We start from the raw sequence: 26,667 nt of genomic DNA on the forward strand, positions 1-26,667 counted from the left end.
ATGTAATTTTCAGTTTCCGAGAGTGGGTCATGGAGCAGAAGAGCTACATTTACGTTGCCCAGGAGTAAGAAAATGGGGATGCGACTGGCAGGAGGAAGGGAGTTTCTCCGACATGCAAGTAAGTCTCTTCACGTTCGGGGCCCCTACGGACCTAAAACGGTTGTTTATAACAATAACGTAAATGCCACAAAATACTAGCACGAGTATATACGATTCGGAGTATTTATCACAAAAAATGCGGTCGAAGGGAAGAAGCCGGGACTTAAATAGGGCATTTCTTCCAAGTGTCTATTTTGAGATGAAATAATTTTTATGGTACTATTCTTTTATGCTACAAAATTCTAAAAAAGTTGCATGTAGTACTTATCACAATTCTAATGACTGAGCGAAATCGTTCGCTTAGGGCTTTAGGCGAAAGTGGACAAAATTGCATTGTATTTCTAACACAAGGCTGGGTGGCGTACAGGTGAGCTCGTCACTTGTAATCGTCGAGAGGCTCAGTTTTTCTGCGCAAAAGTATACCGTGGACGTCAACGTTAATCTTTCACTGTAAATTTAATATTGCGAATGACCAACAAGAGCAACCAGCCGCCCTGCTACACCTAATAACGGTGCACAAACAAGCGATGATCAGCGCTCTTAACAGCGCTCGTATGTTTCTTCCATATTGCACGTTCGTCCATTGTGTTTGTGCATCGGTATCAGAAGACGATGGGCACGTCTAACGAAATCTATAGGTGTTTATTGCTAGGAGGTTATCTAGCAGTAGCACTAAGTTGACCACTGCTGTACGATTAGGAAATGTCGCCGCAGCCAACGTTTCGACAAGTGGACTTGTCATTGATAAGAGCTCCTGTCTGTTTTTGGAGCTATATGACAAAAAATTATGTCTTCAGGGAGTCTCTTTCGAAATTATTTGAACACAAGCGATATGTGCTACATTATCCCCAGCAACGAACAGTATGGCTCTTATACCTGTGGCGCATGAGTGTGCACACTACATCTCCCCCTTGCTTTGCTCTAAGCTGCAGAGGAATCCTTTTATCTCGTCTCAGTGCAGGTGAAACAAATTGGGCGGCAGCTAAGCTTGCACATCATCCCCAGCTTATCTTGTCGAATGACATGTAAAATGGGAAATTCTGTCGCAGCGGTTTTCGTATCACGCGCGCGCCGCGGCTACCACCCCGGATCGAGCGAAACCCACGGCGCCATCTCGCCGATGGAGGTCACGCTTTCTTTGCCAAGCGCAGAGCCTCAGAGATCGGGCGGCAACGAGCTCTCCCCACTTACGAGGCCACGCGGTAAAGGAGGGAGCCAGGAGGGCGAAAATAGGGCAGGCAAACTGGAAAGCGCATAGGGAGCGATGCCTATCCTCTCTGGCCTCCAAGACTCGAGGCGCCGGTGTCGCGCCACACAGCGGCGAGCCTTGCAGACTCAGCAGCTAAAGCTGCGAGGCGCTGCCCTCCGACAAAGCTCCACAGATGGCGCCAGGAAGCCCTCGCGGAGAACTTGCGAGCATCGCAGGGAGCGCAATGGCGACAAAAAAAAAAAAAAAAAAAAAAACCCAGAGAGAGAGAGAGAGAGAGAGAGAGAGAGAGAGAAAGATAGGCAATATTAAATGAACGCGGATTGCGGCGCGGGCGAAACCCGATCCTCTGAGTGCACAGAACAGGGTTGTAGAGTTTCTTTGCTTTCGCATGAAAAGCAGCGAAGTTGAGCCGAAAGAAGGTGAGATTTTTCTATCGTGAAGCAATAAAGAAATAAATGAAACAGAAAACGGCTTTCTCTAGACAAAACTTGATAGAGACAGAGAAAATAAGCGTTAGGCAGGAGGAAGAGAGACCGCAGAACAAAGCAACGATTCATCGCTTCCTAAATTTAGAAAGTTTGGCTTCTACTTTCTTAGTATCGACAAATACCTAAAAAAGACCCAGCGCCATTTGGTTCTTCATCAACACGCAAATTAGCAGGCATACAAAACAAAGCTGGCACTTAACTTCTAGGCGTCAGATTTCCCCCGTAATATGGTGAGATCTTTGCAGAAGTTCTGCGACTTTGAGCGTATCTATCTATCTATCTATCTATCTATCTATCTATCTATCTATCTATCTATCTATCTATCTATCTATCTATCTATCTATCTATCTATCTATCTATCTATCTATCTATCTATCTATCTATCTATCTATCTATCTATCTATCTATCTATCTATCTATCTAGAAAAGGGCTTCAGCTACCTATCGCAGCCTCGCATATATATGGCCGATTACGCTCTGCAGCGCCGCCATGCGTTCACGAAGATGACAAGCATTCAATCCGAACGCACATAGGTCAGGATGAGGTCTTGCCCATAACGCGCTTAAGCTTGCCTTGATATGTGACACTGGAGCTGTAGTGGGCACGCATTTGGTGCGCCATCTTACTGCACACATCCTTGACGCCGTGAATGCGCTCTATACGTCAGCATTTATCCAGGTAGCCTGTCATTATAAATGCGAAGCATTTCTTAGCGGACTTCTGCGACGTTGATCGTATCTATCTATCTATCTATCTATCTATCTATCTATCTATCTATCTATCTATCTATCTATCTATCTATCTATCTATCTATCTATCTATCTATCTATCTATCTATCTATCTATCTATCTATCTATCTATCTAGCCGCCTACGACTTTGTGCTCTCCTGGCCGTTTCGTTAATCGGATGTATACCAAAAGTCGTGTGTCATAACATGGCCTTATTACAAACATAAATGACAGGTCATATCATGAAAATCATGACACGCATGTCATGAACAGCATGATTTACATTCCACAGCCTTTGGTCTCCCTGGCCGTTCCGTTAATCGGATGTATACCAAAATTGGTGTGTCATAACATGGCCTTATCACGAACATAAATGACAGGTCATATCATGAAAATCATGACACGCATGTTATGAACAGCATGATTTACATTCCACGGCCTTTGGGCTCTTGCGGCCGTTCCGTTAATTTCATATATACCAAAATTGGTGCGGCGTGACAACAGTTCATGACGAACATAATGACAGGTCCTAACATGCAAATCATGACGCGCCTGTCATGTGCAGCATGATTTACATGACACGTTCTCGGGGCGCTCGCGGCCGTTTAAATGAAGGGATACATACGAAAACTGGTATGACGAGACATTTCTGTTTTGACGAACATAACTGACACGTGGTAACATGAAAATCATGATTTGCATGTCATGTATGACATGATTTACATGCCGCGCTCATGGCGCACCCGCGGCCGTTTCGCTAGATTGATATGCACCAAAACTGGTATTGTGCGATGTGACTTTATGAAGAACATGAATAACAGGTGGTAGCACGAAAACCATGACATCCATTACATGTCTGTCATGATTTACGTGCCACGCTCGTGGTGCATTCGCGTCCGTTTCGCTTGCGTGATATACACCAAAATTGGTGTTACGCGGCACGACTGTATGACGAACGTAAGTGAGACGTGGTAACATGATAATCATGACATGCAAGTCATGTACGACCTGATTTACATGCCACACTCATGATGCGCTAGCGGCCGTTTCACTAGATTGATATGCACCAAAATTTGTATTGCGCGATGTGACTGTATGAAGAACATGAATAACAGTTGGTAAGAGGAAAACCATGACATGCATGTCATGTATGTCATGATTTAATTGCCACGCTCATGATGCATTCGCGGCCGCTTAGCTAGCTTGATGTAATCAAAATTGGTATTGCGCGAAGCGACTGTATGACGAAGGTAAATGAGACGTGGTAACATGAAAATCATGACATGCATGACATGCACGACATGATTTATATGTCATGCTCATGACGCACTCGTGCCGTTTCGCTTGCTTGACATACACCAAAATTGGTATTGCGCGACGCGACTGCATGACGAACGTAAATGAGAGGTGGTAACATGGAAATCATGACATGCAGGTTATGTATGTCATGATTTACATGCCGCGCTCATGGTGCATTCCTGGCCGTTTCGCTAGATTTATGTGCACCAAAATTGGTATTGCGCGATGTGACTGTATGAAGAACATGAATAACAGGTGGTAACATGAAAACTACGACATGCATGCCATGTATGTCATGTCTTACATGCCTCGCTCATGGTGCATTCGCGGCCGTTTCGATAGCTTGATATACACCAAAACTGGTATTGCGCGATGTGACTGTATGATGAACATTAGTGACGGGTGGTAACATGAAAAACCATAATATGCATTTCATGTATGGCATGATTTACATGCTCTACTCATGGTGCACTCGCGGCCATTTCGCTCCTTTGATATAAACCAAAATTGGTATTGCACGATGTGACTGTATGACGAACATAAATGAGAGGTCTTAACATGCGAATCATGTTATGCATGTCATGTACGGTATGATTTACATGTCACTGTCATGGTGCGCTTCCGGCCGTTTTGTTAACGTGATATATACCAAAATTGGTATGGCATCACACGAGTGCGTGATGAACATAAGCGACAGGTCATGCATTTATATACCAGAATATGCGTTTCATTGGCATGGTGTACACTAGATTGTGCATGCATGCGTGCATGGCAAACATGCGATATATGGTGGACTAGATGCCATGGCATGAATGATTTCATTTGGCTCAAACACAAACAAGGCGATGTATGCAGCTCTTTGCTGGCTGCTTCGCATTACATCGATTCCCACAATGCGTGGGATCTGCCGAATTTTTTTCTTTTTTTTTCTCGTAATGTATGAAACAAAAAGAAATAGCAGCCTCAAGAGGTAAGTTTACGCTTTCAAAGTGTACATTTCTGGTAAAACAAGGAGAGAGTTTTTTTCTTCTTCTATATATATATATCTAGAGAGGCTTTGGTGATGCACGCGGAAAATAATTATTGAATATTTAATGTTCGCGCCGCTCTGGCTTGTTAAAAATGAATAGCCCTTTCGGGCGCTGAAAAACTGAAAACCTGCGCTTCGGAACTTCCACTAGGGGCAGGGGTCATGGGCCATGACGTTGCTTCGGAAACTAGCTCAGGCAGCTGCATGTTAAGTTTCTTTTGCTTTAGCTGTCACTCGGCTTCATGACTAGCGCTTTATTCTTTTTTTCTACCTACTCGCTCGCAGTTCACATTTCACAGAAGGCAATGACATCCAACACCCGAAGGCAGTGCCGATGCACGGTGCTTCGACATCCGAAGGGGGCGAGCACCGAAAGAACACGCGTCAGATCACGAGGACAGAGGATCGCCTTCAAGGCCGAAGCTATTCCTCATCCAAATTCTCAAGATTGAAAAAAGAAATTCATTTGGTTCTCCAGCACTTTTCCTCCTGAGACAGCGTGAAATAGGACTCCGCAGAAAATAGAAATATAAGGAGAAAGACCATCATGAATGCCCGTTGACGGAGTGCGCACTGTTTTTTTTTTTTGCACCTTCTCAGCGGAACCAAATGATGGCCATGCGAAATTGGATTTTACTTCTTTTGTTCTCCTTTGCACTGTAGCACCTTGGCTGACAGAATCAATTTTCGACGACAGCATTTGTCCTCGAGGCTATTCGGTGTTACCTTCGCACGCTTTGGCCGGGTGGATGTCGCCTCGTGCTTCTTCGCTCATTCGGTACATCTATAAAGGTGGCTCGGTAACATTAATAATAAATGCGGACACCTTTTTATTGTCTTTCCACCGCGCACGCAAATATGCAGCGGAAAAAAGTGCTGCGCTTCCAGCTTCGATTCTGATAAAAAAATTTGTCAATGTCACGCTCGGTGTGTGAGTATTTCTTTTCCATCTGCTGAAAGATTTTGCCATAGACATAATTTCGCTAGCCTCGCTTTGCTCCGTTAGATGTGTTGACTTCGTGAGCGAAGTATTAGGTTTCAACAGCTCGAACGACTCCAAATGCATAATTATATTATTTCTATTACGCCCAATTCAAAGCAGACAGCAAGTGGAATTCGACATTGACCTTGTTAACAACTTAACCTTACTTACCTGATAGAGGAAATGGCGGTCAAGGGGTACTAGAACCATTGGAGCGCTGGCAAGTGAACACGATGCAAGTGGCCGCAAGCCGCACGGTGATGTCGCCGTCTGATGTTGAACGCGTCAGCAACGTGACCGAGTAATATGCCTTCTGTCACTTGAAGCCACAACACTGGAGAAGCGGATGATAGTACCACGAGACAACTAGCTGCCGATTTACGTGATTAAATCAAATGTCCTACACAATGCCCCCCCCCCCCGAGCACAAAGCCCCTCTAGACACGAAATTAGTCGCGTAAAATTATAGTATGGATACAATTAAAACAACACTCTGACCACGGTTAAAAGCAAATAAAAGCACGACGTTTCGGCCCCCGTACGGGAGTGTGAACAAGGCTCCCGTGCGGGGGCCGAAACGTCGTGCTTTTATTTGCTTTTAATCGTGGTCAGAGAGTTGTTTTAATTGTCTCCATGTCTGTTCCTGACCAGACGGGTTTCCGCCCAAATATCGATAAAATTATAGTATTTTAGCGAACAGTTTGTACGACTACCGAGGAATAAAGGTAGTAAATAGAGTCGGAAGCTTCCTTATAAAGTCGGAGATAGAGAGAAAAATTTATTTGTGCGTGTCAGTGCTCAGCTCACATGGACTCCTACCGATTTACTTGAAATGCAAATGAAGGCACCCTAAAGCGCTTCCATCCGAATACGCGTCGTCTTAATGTCTTCTCCAGATTTCCGGGAAGGCCTATCGGAGTTCGTTCTGCTTCCAACTTCTAGAGATTACAAATAAACATAAAATCTCGGCTATAGATGAACCATTGAGCAACTGGCCATAAGGTTAGAAGGTGGATGTTCACGCTTATCTTGCCGTGAACAGCAGCTAAGGGCAACAATATGAGGCACGCACGGTCATTCATGTGTCACACTTGGCGAATTCCATTGGGAGAGCAGGAGCACTCAAAAGCACGCTGAAAGTGCTCTCTTCAGAGCCGGCGTGTTTCAGTGGTCGAACAGGAGTTGGAACACCGTCGTCATCCATTGGTAGAGCGAGAGCGCTTTTGCTGCGCCGAGAGCAGCGAAGAGCAGTTCAGTCTGCTCCCCGTTGAAAAGCGGAGTGAGCGGAGAACGCAGGAAGTCACGTGACTTGTTAACGTCATATCTGCTCATACCCTCCCAACAATCCTCCTCACTTGTTTGTATTTCGCTTGCTCGTGTACGGCGGCAATGGCGGCAGCGAAGCGTGTGTGTGGTGCTCTGGCTCCAACAATTTTGACGTCGTTGCGGTAGATTCTGGTAGTGTTCGTCTACCTTGCCTGTCGTCAAATGCACGGGGGACGGTGGCAGCAAAGCGCCGTCGTCTTGCCGAAATACTTGACAATCTTGAATTTCGGTTCGGGACAAGCAAGCCCCCCCCTCCCCTTCAAATCTGGTCAGATTATCCTTCCCCGTAAGGAGGGCGCTTGCTCGGCATTTTACGGTAAGACTAGTGGGCTAGGGTCCCTACAAACAATCACTAAAGGTGCGGCCGCGCGCGCAAAAATGCATGTGCGCCGTGCGCGCTCAAACAAGCAAAAAAGCAATCAAATTCACTTTAACTTCTGTAGTAGACGGTGGCTGACGTTGCATCAAAGAAAGCAGGATGCGCTGAGCTTGCAATTCCATCATGTAATAGTAGGAAGCGGCAACTTTGCAGGATGGCGAGCAAGCGAGTGCGTCCTACCGATCACTGCCACATGTGCTTTCCCCGACCGCCCGGCTGGCCCGGCTCAGATCACACGTGCTTCGCAGCAGAGGATGCTAGGATGCATAACATTTCTCCTCACTCATTTTTTTTACTCCCTCCCACCTGCTCTCTGGAAGCGTGCTGCATTCCAGTGGCAGATCGAGTGACACTGCTCTCAGTGCTCTGCCCCCCACTCCTCACTGCACGGCGCCCCTACTCCTGTTCTCTCAATGGAATTCGCCATTACACACTGCGGCTCGGGCGCTGCACGACTGTCGTAAGAAAATACGCCCAACCAGCAAACGAACCAATGATAAATCGTTTTGAAGCTGAGCATTGTAACCACTGTAAACGTTCGCTGTGAAGTTGCGTGGTGTGGGACGCGTCTCGCGCTGCATGCAAATTGCTTGGTGCGTGAAATTGTGCAAGATACGTTAACGTAGTGCCGGGAGCTTCCTTGCGATAGCATTGGAGTTGTCTTACTCTTTCCCGAGAAGTGAGGGAGATCGCGTGGTCTTCTCTAAACGTGTCCAGGAGCAGAACTGATGGTCGAAGCAGCAGAGTTAATCGAATCGAAGAGTCGCTGGAGCCCGTGATTACCTTTCTTCTTTATGAATGGTTTAATTGTTTCTCGATCCGTTAGCCGAGTGAGCCGATGACCCCTTCAAATTACGCGTGCACTTTCCTGGCGACGGTTTCGGTGTTACGGCAGCCCGTGTTCTATTATCACAGCAGGATAATGAGCACAATTTTCTTATTTTCTCACCAGCAGTGCTCTTAGAAAACGCAATGGGAACGGAGCAGACTCGAAACCATCTGTCAAGAATAATAGCGCATCAGGAGGACGAAGAAGCCTCTTCGTTGCCTTCAGTCTTTCTCTTAGTTGCCTCCCTCCTTCTCGGTTGGGCTAAGTGTTGAAAATTATAGAACATAACATTGCAGCAAAAAAAAAAAAAATACGACGTAAACGCATATATGCTCCCCTTTTCAGGCTCGAGAAATTAAAGTAAAACCAAACGCACAAATGCTGAATTAGTCGTTGCCAAAAAGATTCTGGAAGTTAGGTGATTTTAGTCACTTAGGACTGTGCAGCGCTCACAAAAAGGGACAAGAAACAGAAGTACACAGGACAAGCGCTGAGCGCTTGTCCTGTGTACTTCTGACAGCGGAAGGTGTACTTCTAACAACTTCTGCTATCAGCGCTTGTCCTGTGTACTTCTTCTGTTCCTTGTCCCTTTTTTGTGAGCGCTGCACAGTCCTAAGTATGAATCAATACCAACTCGCTCAATTTTCTATTCTAAGTCAAAAATGATTTTAGTAAATTTATTTGTCCGCTCTTGAAGATATAGTGTTAATGAGGCAGATAGAGCTAAGACTAAAAGTTGAAAACAGGAAAAAACTTGCAGTGGAGCGGAGAGGTAAGTACATTTTTGGCTTAGGGCGTCCTTAGTGCAATACAGTTGTTCGTTAGGTGACTGTACGCAGCTGACTATACGCAAGCGCTATTAGCGTGCTTGGCTGCGCAGGTCGCGGCAGTAGTGATTTGTTCAGGCGAAGCACTTGGCACACGATATTGTATATATATGGGGGAAATATTTTGTTGTTGCAGATTTTTTTTTATTCAAACATCACTTCCCTTGTTGAATAACCTCCCAAAGAGTTCATTGCAAAATATAAACACTGCAACCGCTCGGTTTTATGTAGCACGAGTACGACGCATATCCACATGTAGCACCGGTAGTAATAATTTGCGGGGTTCTGCGCGCCGAAACGACGACATCATTAGGAGACACATCGCGTGGAATAGAATATGTAACCTCATTTGAGTGCAACGTATACGGGCCCGAGAGATCATCCCACTGAGAACGAACGAAATATTCCGACACACGCTGGTGGCGCTAAATTCGGTAAAAACTTTGCTATGCAGTGAAGAGATAGTGTGCAGAACACCAGATATCATTCATGCTAGCGCTCCGTCATCTGTGGACCCTAACACTTGTCATAATAAAGCTAAAATACCGGGAAGCTACAAGGGGTGTTCAAATGAAAACGTACGAAACGACACTGTGGATATAAATGAAGAATTCGTTTAAAGTATACACTATGTGCCTGATCACAACAATCCCATTGATGAACCTGCCGAAGGATTCCTTGTTGCCAGAATTCCTGCGGCCGTGACGAGACCCAGTCCTTCACAGCGTCCTTGAGTTCGTCGTCCTAGTTGAAGCGCTTCCCTTTCAGGTGTTTTTTCAGGGGACCAAACACATGGAAATCCCAGGCGATGAATGGTGGCCGGTTTAACACCTTCCGCAGTCAGAAATCGTTTAACGCCCCGCTACTCCCCAATCGTCGAATTTTGAAATAAGAACGCCATCCTGTCCTCACACGCACTGCCGCGTCAATTCAACAGCGCTCTTTATGAGAGCCTCTGCTCTCTACTACGCATGCGGGCGCCCCCGCATGCTCCGATCCACGGTAGAGACTTCAATCGCATCCGTAGATGTCTCGCTACATTCTCCCATAGCGGCATAGGAATCTATGTAAGCGGTCATGTTGTTACGACGTTTCGCACCTTTTCATTTCAACACCCCCTGTATTTGCTTGTGCATGCATGCAATACCTTAATTAATGAAATAATTAAGTACGAGAGAATCATATTCTAATCTATCAGAGTGACATAGTGTGCTTCAAGAACAGTTTTATTACCTTTTTCAGTTGATTGAAGAGCTGGTGCATTCAATCACAAATTCGCGTGATCGAAGCGTGGGAAAAGGAATGGGCCTCAAACTGTTGTAGAACAAATACATCGTGCTTGCACAGGCGCTGAATCGGGGCTATTTTGTTTGTCAACGCCTTTTTCGTAATACCCCGGGTTAGCCCACACTTTACACACTAAGTTCGAGGAGATTGAAACGAACGAAGAAAATGCAAACGTCGTGGCATGTACGAACTATCGCTTGAGCGAAGGTACGTACCGTCCATTTATGAAAGATAAAGAAACCCTGTGCCATACCGCACTCTTTTTAAACTTGCAGTACAGGCTGGAACACGTTCTCTTCATTGAATTAAATTCCGATCTTTGCTGTGCACGTAGCAGGAACAAGAGCAGTACAGCAAGGTTTGCTAGGCTGAAATAGATTGACGTTGGTGAAACTATGAGGACAATTACTGGTGAGAAAAAAAAAGGAAACATGTACAGAGGCGCCTGGAAGGAATAATATGCAATATGTCTCCCTTTTGCACAATCCATGGGCATAGGGCTCCTGCAAGAACTTTCCCGGTCATCGCTACCACAGACAGCGAAACAACATTTAAGGCCTAAGGTTCAAGTGCCTCATCAGACGCTGGCCTTGAGAAATGCGGCTTGCGGTACAAAAACCCACGCGACCTCATAAAAATCAGGGTTCGAGCCGAAATGGAACCCAGGTATTCTGCATGGCAGTCAGGTATTCTACCACAAAGGCACGCCTGTGCTTGAAAGCGCTTTGGAAAAAGTCCCCATACAGTAGTCATGTCAGGACAGATGTAACATTTCATGGGAGAAGCCCAGAGTCGCACAAAACGTCCCAGCATGTGAAGTGCGTAACGAGCGCGTGGTTGAAAGCTGCCAACCTATTCGAAGGGCCTGAGCTATATCGTGATCATCGTCAGCCACAACATCAACAAAGTTTGCAGCTGCTCACGTGACCTATTAAGCTCCTATATTGATGATGATGATGATGACGATAAAATAGCCACACCGGACGGCTTTCGCCTTCGAGTCGTCTGACGCAAATGCATAAGAGACCCTGTGGGTGTTTTGTTTCCTTGTTTGCATGCTAGATGATGAAAGTATCTTTTGTTTGAAGGAATAATAACACCACCATTATTATTGACTTCTAAGCCAAAACAAACAAATAAATAAATAAATAAATAAATAAATAAATAAATAAATAAATAAGTGGGTTTTTGTCACGCACTTCTTTCTATAATGTATTTGATTAGAAATGTCGTCTGCACGACAGTGGCCCAACCATTGAGCACGTTACACGGTATACATGCACATTTTCAAGGTATGCAATGCGCACAACGAGAAGCGCAATCAAGTTTGACAAAGAAGTTCGAGATCTCACAATGCACTGAAAGAAAAGAAATATTAAATAAAAAAAAACAAAACATAATGCATGCTTCGAACACCCACAGTTTCTTTTTACCCCACGTGGTACAGATAAAGATGCAAGGTTTCGTTGAAACGTTAAATCTAAGATTAGCTTGCTCAGCCTCCGTGAAATTTATGAAGATAGCGCGCTAAAAAGCATAAATCATAAATGAAGCCGTTTAGTAGCGTGTTGGTTGTGCCTATAGTGGAATCCCGAATCGAACATGTCTAATATTATACAGTGCATTACTAAGGTTTGAAAATGCGCTCTCATCTCATAAATTTTCACCCCATTTGCAGTACGATGCTAGGGCAAGGTCGAGCAAGCGATTCACCGATGTTGCGTGAAGCATTTGGCAGGCAGATAGCGATTCAGCGTTATTTGGTGTTCGAAAAAATTGTCTGAGATTTAACTTTTCTAAACGCAGTTATCACGAGCGAAAGGTATGTTTGGCTTGATTTTCCAAAGACTACGCACGCAGGTGGCGGCTGCACTTCGATATTGGCACGCTTCCGCGCTTTGTAAGCTTCTCCGCAAGTGCTAATGGGGCCTCCTTTTGCTCCGGTGCTTCAGAAGGCTTTTTGCTTGAGATTTCTCGGGCTGTCGTCTAGCTATATCTACTGGATGATTGGATTCAGCCTGCCGCTTGCGCTGAAGCGGACGCACCAACGGCCTCGCCAGCGCGCCATCAATGGCAAGACTGAGCGACCAAGCGCCGGCGAAGCAGCCGTTAAACCTTCGCGTAGTCATGTGGTACCGCGACGGCGAGGCTCCAAGTAAGTGCAGCTGCGACGCCCCTCCGAAGCCGATCACGTGGCATATCTTCGAGCGAGAGAGATGTGTGGCTGTAGCCATAGGCGTGCACAGGGTTTTCCATAAGGGGTAGGGGAGGAGAGCGAAGGTTCATCGTAGCTCCCCCCCTCTTAATAATCAATTTATGGGGCAGATATTTCGCCCCCCCCCCCCCCACCTCGAGCGCACGCCTATGGCTGTAGCGTCCGAGCTGGCCGAGAGCCAAGAGCGTTTTTCTATTTCTCTGGCTTGTGCCTCGAGTGCTGTGGCCGTTCTTCTTTTGCCGAGGCCGGCCGGACGCGCCGTACGTTGCGCTTGCGCTCCGGTGGCTCAAGGTCATTGTGACGCGATGAATGACCTTACGAGACACGGAGTAGTAGAGCTTACGCTCTAAATATGTTACTGGCTGGACGAACAAGTTTGAGCAACGCGAGCACGTGTGAGGACAACAGCGAAACGTCGGTGAAGCTAGACGGCTGTACTGCGGCTACAGCATATCTTTGCATATCTTTACAGCATATGCGGCTACAGCAATGCTATGCTTTACTCTCTCCCCTCCTCCTTTACCCTCCTCACCCCCTTCCTATACTATACTATACGAGGCTATGCTATCCTCTGCTAGCGTGTCTGGATAGCCGAGTGGTTACGACGATCGCCTTCGGATCGTGGGTACGCAGGTTCGAATTCCGCCTCACGAAGAAAATTTTTCGCCAAGAATTTCTCTCTTTCTTTCTCTCCCTCTCTCTTTTTCTTTTTTTCTCTCTCTCTCTTTGTGCTCGTCCTCTCGCCCGTCAGAGTTATTGCATCCCACGCCGGACGTATCAGCGAACGTGTTCTGGGATCGAAGCAGAAGACGAGAATGAAGAGGAGGACAGCAGCCGGCGCACGTGTTCGGCGAGCGAGCAGAAGATGAAGCAGGCCGATGATGATAGTTTTCTGGTGACTCCCCGCGGCCTAAAGAAAAGCTTAGGAGCTCCGCCGTTAAAAAACGAAATCCAGAGAAGCCAACAAAAGTCGTGTTCAATTGCGCTGCCCTGCGTAAGGGTAAAGGGAGAATAGAGACAGAGGATAGGTTGGCGTTGAGTTGAAATGGTATATAGGTGTATACTCGATCAATACGGCTCGCACACGCAAAACACGGTGGGAGAGAGACATAAGAAGCTTTCTAGGCTTCGTACGCTACTTTCGATGAACCATGGATACTCAAACCGGTACGCTTACGAGAAGGCAGGACGAACTGCTGCAGCATCAACGGCAGCGGTGCAGATCACCACTCAACCCATCGCCACCCTCTCTTTTTTTCCTTTTAGAGAACCGCCCACCTAAACAAGTTTACCAGGGACCCCTAAGAACGAAAGAAAAAAATATGAATAAGTACGTCAAAAGAACAGCCCGGTGCTCTTTCTTGACCATGGCGTACTGGCGTCATGGGCTACCGATAGATGGCCGCTGTGAGTGAATAAGCCCATTGAGCATACCGAGCACGTATACATTGGGATCGCCGCTTGCAGTCGGGATGCACAGAGCGTTATTTGGACGAGTAATAGCTGTGGCTGATCAGATCACGCCACTGGCCGCCGCCGTGGCAACCTCCCGGAACCGGTAAAGTGCACGGTCGACGAAACGAAAACGCTGTTGGTTGTAAGCAGGCCTGTGCCATTCGTTTGTCTTTTCTCGCCTGTATGCAGCACAGAATAGGCTTCTAGCACTTAGCTCTATTTACTTGCGCATGTCCGTGGACACGTATAGAAGGCCGCGTATATTAAATGTGGCTGTACGTTCTAGATATAACCTCGTCAGATAGGCCTCTGAGCGTGCGACTGTGAAATTCGCAAGACAAACGAACTGAACGTCCAGTGGTGGCGGTGGCGGTGGCGGTGGTGGTGGTGGTGGTGGTGGTTATGATGTTGCAGCAGGCGGGGTTAGCCTGGCCTGCATGGCCGGCAATTGTTCCGCCTGAGCATCTCCTGAATTTTAGGTGTCTGTCTCCACGTGTTGGACAGCCCAGTGTCTCGCAGGAAGACCAGCAAAATTCGTTGCACACTCCTCTTCGTTGCAGCGGGCCCTTCAGGAAAAATGATGTCTTGAAATGTCCGGTGCCTATGACAACCTTTTCGCAAGCTGCGGACCATCGCTGCTCTTTCCACATCAAACTGCGGGCAAAGCCAGTGGTCAATATGTAACGGGAATTTTTCGACTTGTTTTTAACTGCTTAAACTTTTGGACATCTGAAGTGTAAGAAGGCGCTTGTAAAGCAATGAGAAAACCATGTTGAGACGTCGGCAACTTAAACTTTACACTGCGTAGTATCACTAGACGCGCCAGCAATGTTTCGCAACGTCACACTCTTTAACCGCACAGTAACAGAAAACGCTTTGAAGTGGACAGACGCACAGGGCTTTCGCAAGCAGTGTTGCTAAGCCATGCCTTTACGTAAATAACATGCGTTGATGAAGGCTTAGTGCAGTATCAGGCGTCGTAACACAGTAGAATAACTAAAATTCATTACAATCTGTGGCTTCCCAAAACCACCATGCCATTAGGAGGCACGCTGCATGCGGTGGGGGTGGGGAACTCCGCTTTGTTTTCCTAACGTGTGCCTGAATGCACGTACACGAACTCGTTTCCATGTCACCTGCATGGAAATGCGGCCGCCACGACGGGGATTCAGCCCGCGCCCGTAAGCTCAGCTGTGTGACTGCACAGCGACGGATCTACCGCGGTCGGTAAATATACATTTATTCACATTGCAGTCAGTCTGAATGCAGCGTGCACGCTAACAGAGATTCAGATAGACTAGCCAGGGCATTCTTAAAGTGACTTCGCTACTTCAATGTGAGCTCAGCAGTATGTACGGAAAGATTACTCGTAGCGTTTTGACTCCGAGCTGAGATGAATATAAAATTGGGCGGCGTGATTAGCAGAACGGTCGACTGCATTTCAACAGCGGAGCTGCTGAATCTGGTCGTTCTTATACAAGGCGCTCGCAGAAACTCTCCTAGCTATGACATCATGGTGTGTTGCCTAGCAACCACCTGGCACATCTGCGCCTGGCTTAGCCGAGCTTCGCACAGGTGTCTATAGCCATGATGTCACTAGTGCAACCGCTTCGCCTAGCTGTGCCGAGCAGTGAGTACGCTTCTCCTAGCCGCGCCCAGCCGTCACTACGCTTCTCCCAACTGTGCCGAGCTGTGATGTCACTCCGCTTCTCCTAGCCGCATCGCTGGTACACAGCCGAGCTACCGCAGCTGCGTATGCGGAGCAAAGATCGTGACGTCACTGCGCATCTGCTTCGTTCGCGGCCGGCGTGGGCTTCGCCTAGCTGTGCCCGACAGTTGCGTGGGTGCAGCTTAGCCATGACGTCACCCGTGGATTAGAGCTAAGACTTTGCACTACTGGGATAAATCTTCGCATTACCTATCTAAACTTCGTAACACCAGCGAAACTTAGCTAAACCTTTGGAAACCTTAGCTAATTTTAGGAAAACCTAGGTCGACTCCCAGCTTCACTGTTTTTCCAGTCTTGCACCACTAGTGCAAGCTGTCCACATTTTTTTCGTGGTCATTGTAAATGATGCAACAATGTGCTACCAATAATGTACAACGTTACGGCGCAGTGGTTCTCATTTTCGTTCCGATGAATCTCTATAAAATTAGAATGAAACGGCCCACCAGATACATGGTGTATTGAATCTTCCTATAGGCATTGCAGGGTCACTTTGGAGTCGCGAAAGATGATCCCTGCATGCAAAGACTCCTTATGTTTACAAGAAGATCTAAATGTTGCGATTTCCATGCTGTTTAGGAGATCGTATGGGTGCTTAAAATATAACTATGACATGTCTGGACCGGATCGATCGGTTATGTGCATTCGGCATGTCTGGACAGGTTTACTACTGTGCCTGCGAAGATCCCAGAAGCAAGTCAAATAACTACGTACGGTATTAGAATAGAGATGGCTGCTGTGATAAGTATGCGGAGATGTGCTTCTCTGGGAGCATGCTAGCCAGCCAGTGTGGGGAATACCTCCACTTTGTCATCGAAATCAAAATAAAAGCCCATTGAGTAAGAGCTCACAGTCTCGTTGAGCTTTTGTTGATTACGCTGTTAAATATAACTTCATACAAGAACACGCTCGTTACACAGTGCTTGCGAACAAACAACAAAGGACGAGAAGAAAACAGAATAAGAGCTGACTTTCATCCTGGGAAATCAACGCTCGTCTTGTGTTCTCCCGGTCATTCGTCTGATGTTATCAGACGCTGTAGAATATCAATTAACGTGAACTCAAAAATGCCGCAAATACGTGAAAGGGTCACGCAGCACGTGTAGATTTTACAGATATAGAGTGAATTACGGCGGACAACGAGAATACGGCAAAACGCCCTCACAGCTCTGCGGAGGCCGCCATATACATTAACAAACATGGTTGAAGCGTGAGCCCTAAGGACGGAAATGTCAGTGTACTGGCAGGATGGACATTCATGGCCAGCATCTGCTGCTGTATACGCACATGTCCGAATGAGACCGCGCATTCAGGGAATATGAGCTCGAACGCTGCAGAGTGTAAAGGACTATTCTGCATATTATAACTCCAACAATTAACTGTATCAGAGTTTATGTTACACGAAGCTTAATGCGGCCTATGTTGCACCTATGATTGGTGCTGATGCATGTATTGCCTTCTCGGCGTTTCACTTTGTCTAAGATCAAAGTCGCCGCACAACATGCGGCGACAAGCACATATCTGCAGAGTACCATCACAAAGTGATGCGCACTCTTCAAGCCATTCCGTCGGCAGCGAGTGACATCCTGCTGCAGAGAAAGCCTAATCAAGGCAAAGTGATGAAGTGCGTCGCCGCTGAGTCGTGCAGTTCACACTTCGTGCGTTCCGGTGCGTTCACCAGGTTTTCCAACCGGCGCTTTGTCCCCAACGCGCGGCTCAACCTGATGCCGCTCGTCGGGACATGCATGTGATCGACTCCCGATCGCGACTAGCGCTGCTAGATGTGCGGCTACCATCGTGAGACCCTGCCGCTACCATCGTGAGACCCTGCCGCACATCCTGTGTCACTGCTTGACACGGAGTATTATACATCGTGCCACAACAAGATGGTCGACCAGCTCTGAACGGCGGCGTGCAGCATATTTACGATTGCCTTCGACAACCGGCCGATCAGCGACGCTCCATCACGACAGCATCTGGTCCTAGTCCAAGGGAAGCAAGCCATTGTCATTGACGTGTGCGACAACATCCTCGCTGCGTTCGCGAAAGTGCGCCATGAAAATACCATGAAATACGAGTCTGTGCGAACGTACATACCTATACAGCGTCGTTACGAACACGTTGTGGTCGACGCGGTCGTCGTTGGGGCCCTCGGCCCGTGGGATACGACCGACGACTTTGTCATGCGGTGGACTTGCGCCAGGTCGTGCCTACGACTCTTCAAGCGCCTCGCTGTTATTCGAGGTCGTCTCGGGTGTGAAATCTACCGCATTTACGACACCCGGCACTTCGGTGGCCGGGGACTGGAACGAGCGTGACAGATAGAAACGTGTCGGGTGCGTTGTCGTTCCTGGGGCGAGTAAGTTCGTCATTTCGTACCACTGACGTAACTAACCTTGCTTTGAAACATTGCACAACAAACACCTGCACTGCCTTTTTACAGCGAAGCTTTATGCAACTAGGTCATCCCCTAACGGTAACCCTACTAACAGAACACCCCTAGCAGGAATGTGCCTCAGAAATTGGGCAAGCCCCACTACTAACCAATGGTCCACTAAAAATAAACAGAAAATAAGTGTAGTAAATAAATTAAGAAATAAGAAAAATTAGCACTGCTTGCACTAGCGGTGCAAGGCTGGAACGAACAGCGGATCTGGGCGGTCTTTCCTTGTTTCTCCTTATTTCTTCCTCTCTTTCTTTTTCTTTCTCCTTTTCTCTTTGCCTTTTATATATCTTTCTTGTCTCTGTTTATTTCTGTTTCTTTATTTCTCTCTATACCTATTTCTTTGTCCCTCTATCTCACTCTTTCTATCTTTATTATCTTTCTTCCCTTTCTTTCTCTCTCTATTTCTTTTATGTATTTGTGTCTTTTTTTCTCTTCCTTCTCTATCTTCCCTTTCTTTCTATTTCTTTCTTTTTCTCTCTCTCTGTACTCGTTCCCTCGCCCATCCGAGTTATTGCATCCCACGCCGGACAAATCGGCGCAGCGGAAGAGCGCGCCGGGCGCACGTGTTCGGGGAGGGAAGCGGAAGATGAAGAAGAGGACGAGGAGAGCGCGCACAGTTCATGATGATGTTAATTTATTGTCGAGGCGAACAGGGTGTTCGCCAAGCTTAAACGGCTCCGCTCTTGATAAATAAATAAATAAATAAACTGCGAACTGCAGTTATTGCCCACGCAAATCGAGGTGCAAATGCTTTAAAGGTGCGTACGTTAAAATCAAAGGGGGCTTTCTGTACCCTGCATCAAAATTCTGTGTAACCTCTGTGCCACGTGCTGCACAGCTATCCACCCTCAACGAGTATGGCTCGTGAATATTTGAACAGCCAAGCTGTTTAAGCTATCGGTAATTTTGCGCTCAGTCGTCAAAAACTCCACTTTCTTTCTTTCTCTTTATTTCTCTCTTTCTTTCTCTTTCGGTCTTGCTCTCTGTTTTTTCTATCTCTTTTTCGTGTCTGTATCTTTCTTTCTTTCTCTTTCACTCTCTTTCTATGTCCTTCTCTGCCTTTCCATGTTTTTATGTCTGTATTCCCTTTATTTCTCTCTATTTTTCTCTTATCTTTCTATCGATTTCCATCTCTATTTTTCTCTCTCTCTCTCTCTATTTTCTCTTTCTCTTTCTATCTCGTTCTTTCTTTCTCTTTCACGTGTTTCACGTGCTGCACTTCGCCGAAGCAGAGTTTTCGTTTAACGTACCTGCTGTACTCGGTAGTGGGTCTCGCCCAATTCATGAGGCGCGTACCCACCTGTGGTTTTCTGCGGACACCAAAGTCTTTACGGCCGGCTTAAGCAGCTCCGTTGTTCAAAGAAGGTTGTTCGGCGGCCACTGATTTGCGCAGAATGTTAGGAGCGCGGTAAGTTGCATTCCTTTTTAATCAAAATATCCTCATTCATAGTGAACGCTTCCGAGGAATATTCCCAAATTCATGAATAGTGGTTTGCAGACGTTCGAAAAATTTGCATGACAGGCTTACGTTCCCATCCGCAAAAGTTACCAAACCGCTTCATTCGGTCTGTTATCCTCGTAACAGATCACGCTGCAAACTGTGTGCGCAAACGACGACGTCACATCTCAGCTTACAGTGTCGCCTCGGATTTCAGCCAACTTTTGCTGTGACATATCAGATGTAATCAATCCTCTAGAGCGCTCCGTTTGGAACAATACATCGGCCAAACGGAAACTAGCTTCCGTCTGCGTGTCAACAATGTCAAGGCGCATGCTTCTTAATCTGCCATTAACGAAACACGCGGCGCTTCCTGGTTATTCCTTTAGCGAAATAAAAGCTACAACTTTAGAGTCTGGCTTCAGGTCTCATCGTGACAGAGCAGTCCAAGAGTCAAATCTCATTCGCAACTTAAACACCATAAGTTTTGGGGTGGACAAAAATCCTGGCCCATTAACCTTCCCGAGCTCTTGACATTGTACGAAAACCGGTGCCCACTGAAAAACCGCGCGTCTTTATTTTTTGAATTTTTTAAAGTTTACTATTTATTTTTTCGCCCTCGTTATAGCTGTAGGTGACAAGTGTCATCTTCTGCAACAGTCCTCTCTACGCTGAGCACAGAAGATCACTCGCAACCGTTCTAGCTCGCTTTGAACACAGACCGACGTTGGTAGCAACCATTCTGAAATGCCATCCTGAATATCAGCGAGAATGAAGGCGACGAAGCCAGTGTTAACAGGCTTGCACAACGACTGTAAACTAATAGTGATGTACACCGCACAAAATTGACGGACTGTGACATTGTGTGTGCGCTTCCCCTCCCCCTCTTTTTCTCACTTTCTATATTCTTCGGACTTTCAAACTCGCCCATCCCATTCTCCATTGTGTAGGGGTTGTTATAAACTGCACCAACAACCCTGACCTTCCACTCTCTCCTGTTTTCCTTTCCTTTTGAACGTGTACTAATTTTGCTTCACACTTCAAGGAACAGACTCCTCGCCCCCGATTATTTATATAAATATATAGTTGAAAACAAGGCTGAAGTATTGTATGAAGTAACGGTGCGTAAAACTACCCAGCTCTTTTAGTGGTTTTCATGCTGACTTCCAGGTGTTTGACCACCAGTCATTGCCGCTTATCTGTAGTAGTTCATTTCCTAAATGTCCGCTGCTCTTCTTAGATGTGTACCCTACGCATTAGCAGCACGCGCGTTATTAACAGAAGAAAAAGATAAGCTGAACAACTTTGATCTTTTTTTTTTCTCTCTCTCTTTCCAACTTGACCCGCGAAACTCAGCCGCTATATCGAGAATTTTTACCAGACTCTAACCTAAGGCATTTAGCCAGCCCAGCCTGCCCTTCCAGATTATTGCAGAGCAAGCAGTGGACACGCTCTCAGCCGCAAAGCCGCGGGTTAATCAATAGGCCGTGCTTGGCTGCGCTGATTGCCCGACCAGAAAATGGCTAGGCCTATATTAGCGCTGGGGAACGAAGTGCCACTAGCCTCATAGGCGCCAGAAATGGAGCGGCTGCAAGTGACGCTTTGTGCAAATGAGCGCCGAAATGTACGTACGGCTCCCACTTTGGCTCGCCAAAATGCGCGGAACATCGCCACGTCATTTTTGGGTCGAGGGAAATAGGCTTTCCCTAAAATAGCGCCTGAGACTCCACTTGCAAGCCTGCAGAGCTGCAAGGAGCCTGCAAAGCTGACCGCCGGGCATTTTCACGCGTATCTTGCAATTAAAAATGATGCTGATTCCCTTTGATTTTTATTTCCACTGAACAGTCGTGACACGTACCTAAGCTAACTCGGCTGTTTGCTGTAGTCAATACGGCCAGGCTCATTGTAAAAACAGTGGCAGGTGTGGCAGGGAATCGTGCAATCGCGACCTAAATTACTTTAATTTAAAATAATTGTATATGAGCTTATCTTGTGAATCAAAAGTTGTACGCGCAACTTTCATATCTCGCTTCTGTAGAAATAAAAATAAAATTCGACATTCGCGTGCATATTTAGAGGTCGGTTCTAGAAAATTTGCATTCGAGTACGTGAAAAAAGCTGCATTGAACACCTGAGCAAACACTTTTATAGGCATGCTCTTTTACCTATAACGCCGCTGCGACCCACGCTACTGAAATGAAACGTCGCACGTTTCCTCCCCTGCAAAGGTATGGTTAATTACTCTCAATAAGTAGTTTTCGCGTCGCAGGACTCACAGCAAATTTAACGCGGCCTTCTGCGTCCTAAAATGATTTCGCGCTCTACTGAAAAAGAAGTCCGCCTTATTGAGATGTGCGAGGTTATGGTAACAGAATATTGACAGGTTGGCTAAAGGAAAGCACACGCCAAAAGGCGCACTCAATAAGTGCGAAGGTGAGCTTCCTTCCTGGTCCTTATTGGTCGGTAGTTGTTGCAAAGGAGTGTTAGAAAATTCTCGGAAGAGATGTTTACATGACGCCTGTTTCCGAAGCAGACATACTCCATTCAATGCAGCGTAGACACAAAGGGGCACACACTGACTTTGATTTGAGTTCAGCAAAACCTTCAACTCCTCGTCTTTCTACTAGCGTCATGGTCAGCTACATGCGACTTTAGCTTGTACGCGTGCGAACGAATAAATTTGCCTTTACCTTTGTGCAGCCTCAGTTAGAGCATGTCAAAAGCGCTGGAATGGTACGCACCGGGGTGCATCCGCGCCGCATACAAATGGGATCTTCCGAGAATTCGCCGCCAAGTGAACTGACTGCCGCTATGTATTTCAGTTAAGAGCGCAGTCGTCCACGTATGCGACCTGCTTAAGTGGGACGTGCTAGCTTCGGCAGGTGCTGAAACGTAGTGAATTGTTTCGGTTTTTCTCACGCGCAGCCCGAGCGGTCGATAAAGAAAAAAAAAAGAAAACGAAAGTCAAATTCAGCCTAAGTATCAGCCACATGGCGGCGCCGATTACTGTCAGTTTTATCATTTGCTTCTGCACGCCTAATAAACTTATAATTTTTACTTTTCAATCCAACATGCTTCTCCCGTTGGCGTGCTCAGTTTTCTCTTGGCATACCCGCTATTTATGAAACGATGCAGTGTCGTGTGCGCAAATACGGAACTCAACTAAACTTGCCAATCCCCCCCCCCCCCCAGGACTACGTAAACAAATTATGATGCATGTTATATGAGTTACGATTTCTTATAATTCGCCCTCAACATGTCAAATTTTCCATAACAAAATTAAATTTCAGTCGCTACTGTGTTCCTCTGAAAAAAAATGTTAGATATTTGAAATTCCGGATTTATGTCCTCGAAGACAGCCAGTCACCAGTGAGAATAGGTCATACATTATGCAAGTACGTATCATTGGATTCTTCCAAACGAATACTGCGGAGCTCTTTTGCAAATCCGACCAGCCCTGGATTCTGAAGAAGAAGGAAAGAGTCCTCTTCTTCAGAATATGGAACTGTTCATTATAATTGACACTGTAACCTCTAGTAGCACTTAAAGCATTTCAGACTATATGACCCGTCCTACTCTTGGCCGATCCCCCTGAGTGGGTATAGGTGCCAATCATACAAGGAGCATCATCATCGTCGTCATATGGAACAGTGAGTAAACAAGCGCTGAGATGGCGCCAGCCACACCGGGATGTCTCTTACCTTAGATTCGGCTGCAGCGGCGGCAGGGTCCTGCAGCGTGGCCAGCGCCGAGGTCGCCGACTGAGCGGTAGACGCTCCCCCAGGCGAGGGCGGACCGTCCTGCTCGGCCGGCGGCGGCGACTCCTTGGGTGAGCCTTCAATCGAGGGCCTTGGCGACTGTTTGGGCGACGGCCCCAGCGACGTGGGCGCCGACACACCCGGCGGCTGGGGCGACAGCGACGCCCTCCGCTGTACGGGCAGCGGTGCCGAGCCGCGACGGCCGCCGCCCGGCCTGCCAGCTGTGGGCCCAGTCATGGCGCACCCCGCGCCTTCAACGGCCACGCTGCGCGCTCTGCGAAAAAGAAAGCGCAATGTGTGACCACAAGCATTATGGCAGTAGGTCAAATCCCTCCTAAGATGAAGGCACCCGTGTGCGCAAAACAATTTACTTTAGTACCACACGGCAATTCGAACTGGAACACCTATAGTTGTTGCGCAAATAAACGCAAATTTGCTTTCTTTACTTTTACAAATTCCTCATTCAGAAATGTTACTCACGACTAAATGCCGCAATTAACACGGTTTTCGCATGATCTTCAGATAGTTACTTCGAATAAATCTTGAAGTATGCCAGCAGGATATCAAATAAGCTTGCACGACGAAAAATATCATGTAAAATCAGAGGCGTAGCCTGCATCGTGCTTGATGAACACCAGCGCTTCATCTTTACGTGCTTGAAGTAAGCTTTATCGTTGCGCGTGTGAAGAACAGCGGTATCGACGCACGCGCTCTCGGAAACCTTCGACAAACGTGCTCATATCGGCAAGCGAAGCGCGGTAAATAAAGCAGGACTCGTTTTCGACGGCTGACACTTGGATCGACTGCATTCGTTGCCCCAACGATATGAAAAAATAGCCGGCGCTACACATGGACACTAACGTATTCACAGGGTCCCTTATGCATTCGCCTAGGACGACTCGAAGGCGAAAGCCACCTTCATTTTCTTCTCAGTCGATGTGTAGATCCTCCCCCGTCCTCCTCCCAATGCTTTCTGCACCGAACGTGGTTTCCTGTCCTGTCACGGTGGTCTAGTGGTTATGGCGCTCGACTGCTGACCCGAAGGTCGCGGGATCGAATCCCGGCCGCCGCGGCTGCATTTTCGATGGAGGTGAAAATGTTTGAGGCCCGTGTACTTAGATTTAGGTGCGCGTTACAGAGCTCCTGTTGGTCGAAATTTCAAGAGCCCTCCACTACGGCATCCCTCATAATCATGTCGTTGTTTTGGGACGTTAAACCTCAGATATTATTATTATTAACGTGGTTTCCCACTGCCTCCAGGATCGCAGGCATTGCAAGCTTTCTGCCCCTCACCTGGTTTTGCACTGAATGAGTGATCGGCCAACCTTTGACCAAGCGACGATGTCAAGTGGTGACGTCACTATGTGAGGTCACGTTATGTGACGTCATGACGACGTCATAAATTGTGACGGTTTGTGACGTCATTGTGACGTCATCACGTGATTATTCTTTGAATCAATCGTGCTGACGCCGCCCACGTGGGACGCCGACGATCAATTTTCACGTTTAATGAGGCATCTAATCCTTTCGCCCTAATACATCTATAGCAATGTAAATGCGCTGAATGAAGCACAGACGAGAAACGTAACAGGGGACAGGACAAGTGGTGCGCAAACTTTCAACTGTTTATTTTCGCAAAAGCACGTCAAAGATATACACAAAAAACACTGAAGATAACAAGGACTATATTGCAACGTGTTGTTCATCGAATGAGGTCATTTTGGTGCTAACATGCTCCGCATGTGTATTCCTAACTAATCTGGCGGTTGTCAATAAAGTTAAATGCTGCCTCACTGAGGGCAATAGATGCAGAGCTCACGTGATTGTGTGATTTAAACATGAAAAATGCCTCCATGATTTCGCGTGTTCTTTTAGACCTGCAATGTGCCAACGTCTGCGTTTGGTTAAAAATGGGATCACATCCGCATCTTGCGCAATGAGTAGCTAAGTGCCCTGGTGACTGCAGCATTTCTGTGGCGTACCTATGTTCTCTTAATCTTGTGTTTATGCAACGCCCAGTCTGCCCAATATAGCATTTTCCGCACGTGAACGGAATTTTGTAGACTACGCCCTCGTCACATTCTAAATATTTGTTAACATGTTTGATGGTGCATTTTTTCACGAGCATAGTATCGGGGGAATCATTAACTTGTTTGCAAAGGCCTTTAAGCTTCAAAGGGGCAGAGAAAACAACTCTAGCGCCATGCTTTTCCCCAATCTTTTTGAGAGCATGGGAAGTCTTGTGCATATATGGAACGACACATATGTTCCTAGTTTGCTCGTTTTCTTTTGGTGCCTTCTTACTGCCAAGCAATGTTTTTAGGGTCTTTTCAGCGACAGAAGCTATTAAAGACGCCGGGTATCCGCTGTTCTTAAGCTTCTTTGCTTGTTGCACGATACTATCATTGACCTTGTGGTCACATGATCTTCTGACTGCCAATGTGAAGCATGAGGAAGCTATGGCCCTCTTGACGAGCTTCGTATGACCTGAGTCGTACGGCAGCAGGGACTTATTGCTCCTAGTTTTATATTCCCAGCATGTATGGGACTCTTGGAATGTTAGCTGCAAATCTAAAAATTGCAAGCTGTCGTTACTTGGCATCTCAACAGTGAATTCAAGATCTTGGTGTGCCTGTCTGAACAATTCTAAGCATTTGTCTTTTTGATGTTCCGTAAAACAATCACGCGGGAAACAAACCAAGAAATCATCCACGTAACGAAAGCATTTCACAGCCCCCGAACTGGCCAATTTTTCCTGCAAAGTTCTATCGCCTCTGGCTAAAAAAGTGTCGCATAGTGCTGGGGCCACACACGAGCCTATGCAGATTCCCTTTCTTTGTGTGTACACCTGGTCTTGGAACTTGACAAACAGCGATTCTAGGTACAGCGAAAACATATTCAAGAAATCTGAGACTTTCAGTCCGCACTGGTTCTGGAACTTGACCACTCCAAAAGCATCTATGCGCTCTTCTACAGCTTGCAAAGCTGCACGTTGTGGAACGTTGTAGAAAAGATCTGTCACGTCGATTGAAAGGCATTTCAATGGCTGTGCTCTGCTGAGAAAATCAACAACTTCATCCGAGTTTTTAACTTGGAAGGGGTCATCCAATGGAAGCACTGCTAGTTGCTGTTGCAGGAAAAG

The 26,667-nt window shown here is 46.7% G+C and overlaps 1 protein-coding gene across 1 annotated transcript in view; it reads right to left on the reverse strand.

Annotated features, from left to right (window-relative positions):
- Positions 1–26,667, reverse strand: part of LOC119404958 (voltage-dependent calcium channel type A subunit alpha-1) — a 561,845-nt gene that overhangs the window by 398,416 nt on the left and 136,762 nt on the right. Inside the window, exon 2 of the mRNA XM_049418585.1 lies at positions 23,469–23,799. Within this exon, the coding sequence (XP_049274542.1) occupies positions 23,469–23,799 (331 nt within the window). The remainder of the gene's footprint in view (positions 1–23,468; positions 23,800–26,667) is intronic.

Source organism: Rhipicephalus sanguineus, chromosome 1 (assembly GCF_013339695.2).
Source record: "Rhipicephalus sanguineus isolate Rsan-2018 chromosome 1, BIME_Rsan_1.4, whole genome shotgun sequence".
Taxonomy (NCBI): domain Eukaryota; kingdom Metazoa; phylum Arthropoda; class Arachnida; order Ixodida; family Ixodidae; genus Rhipicephalus; species Rhipicephalus sanguineus.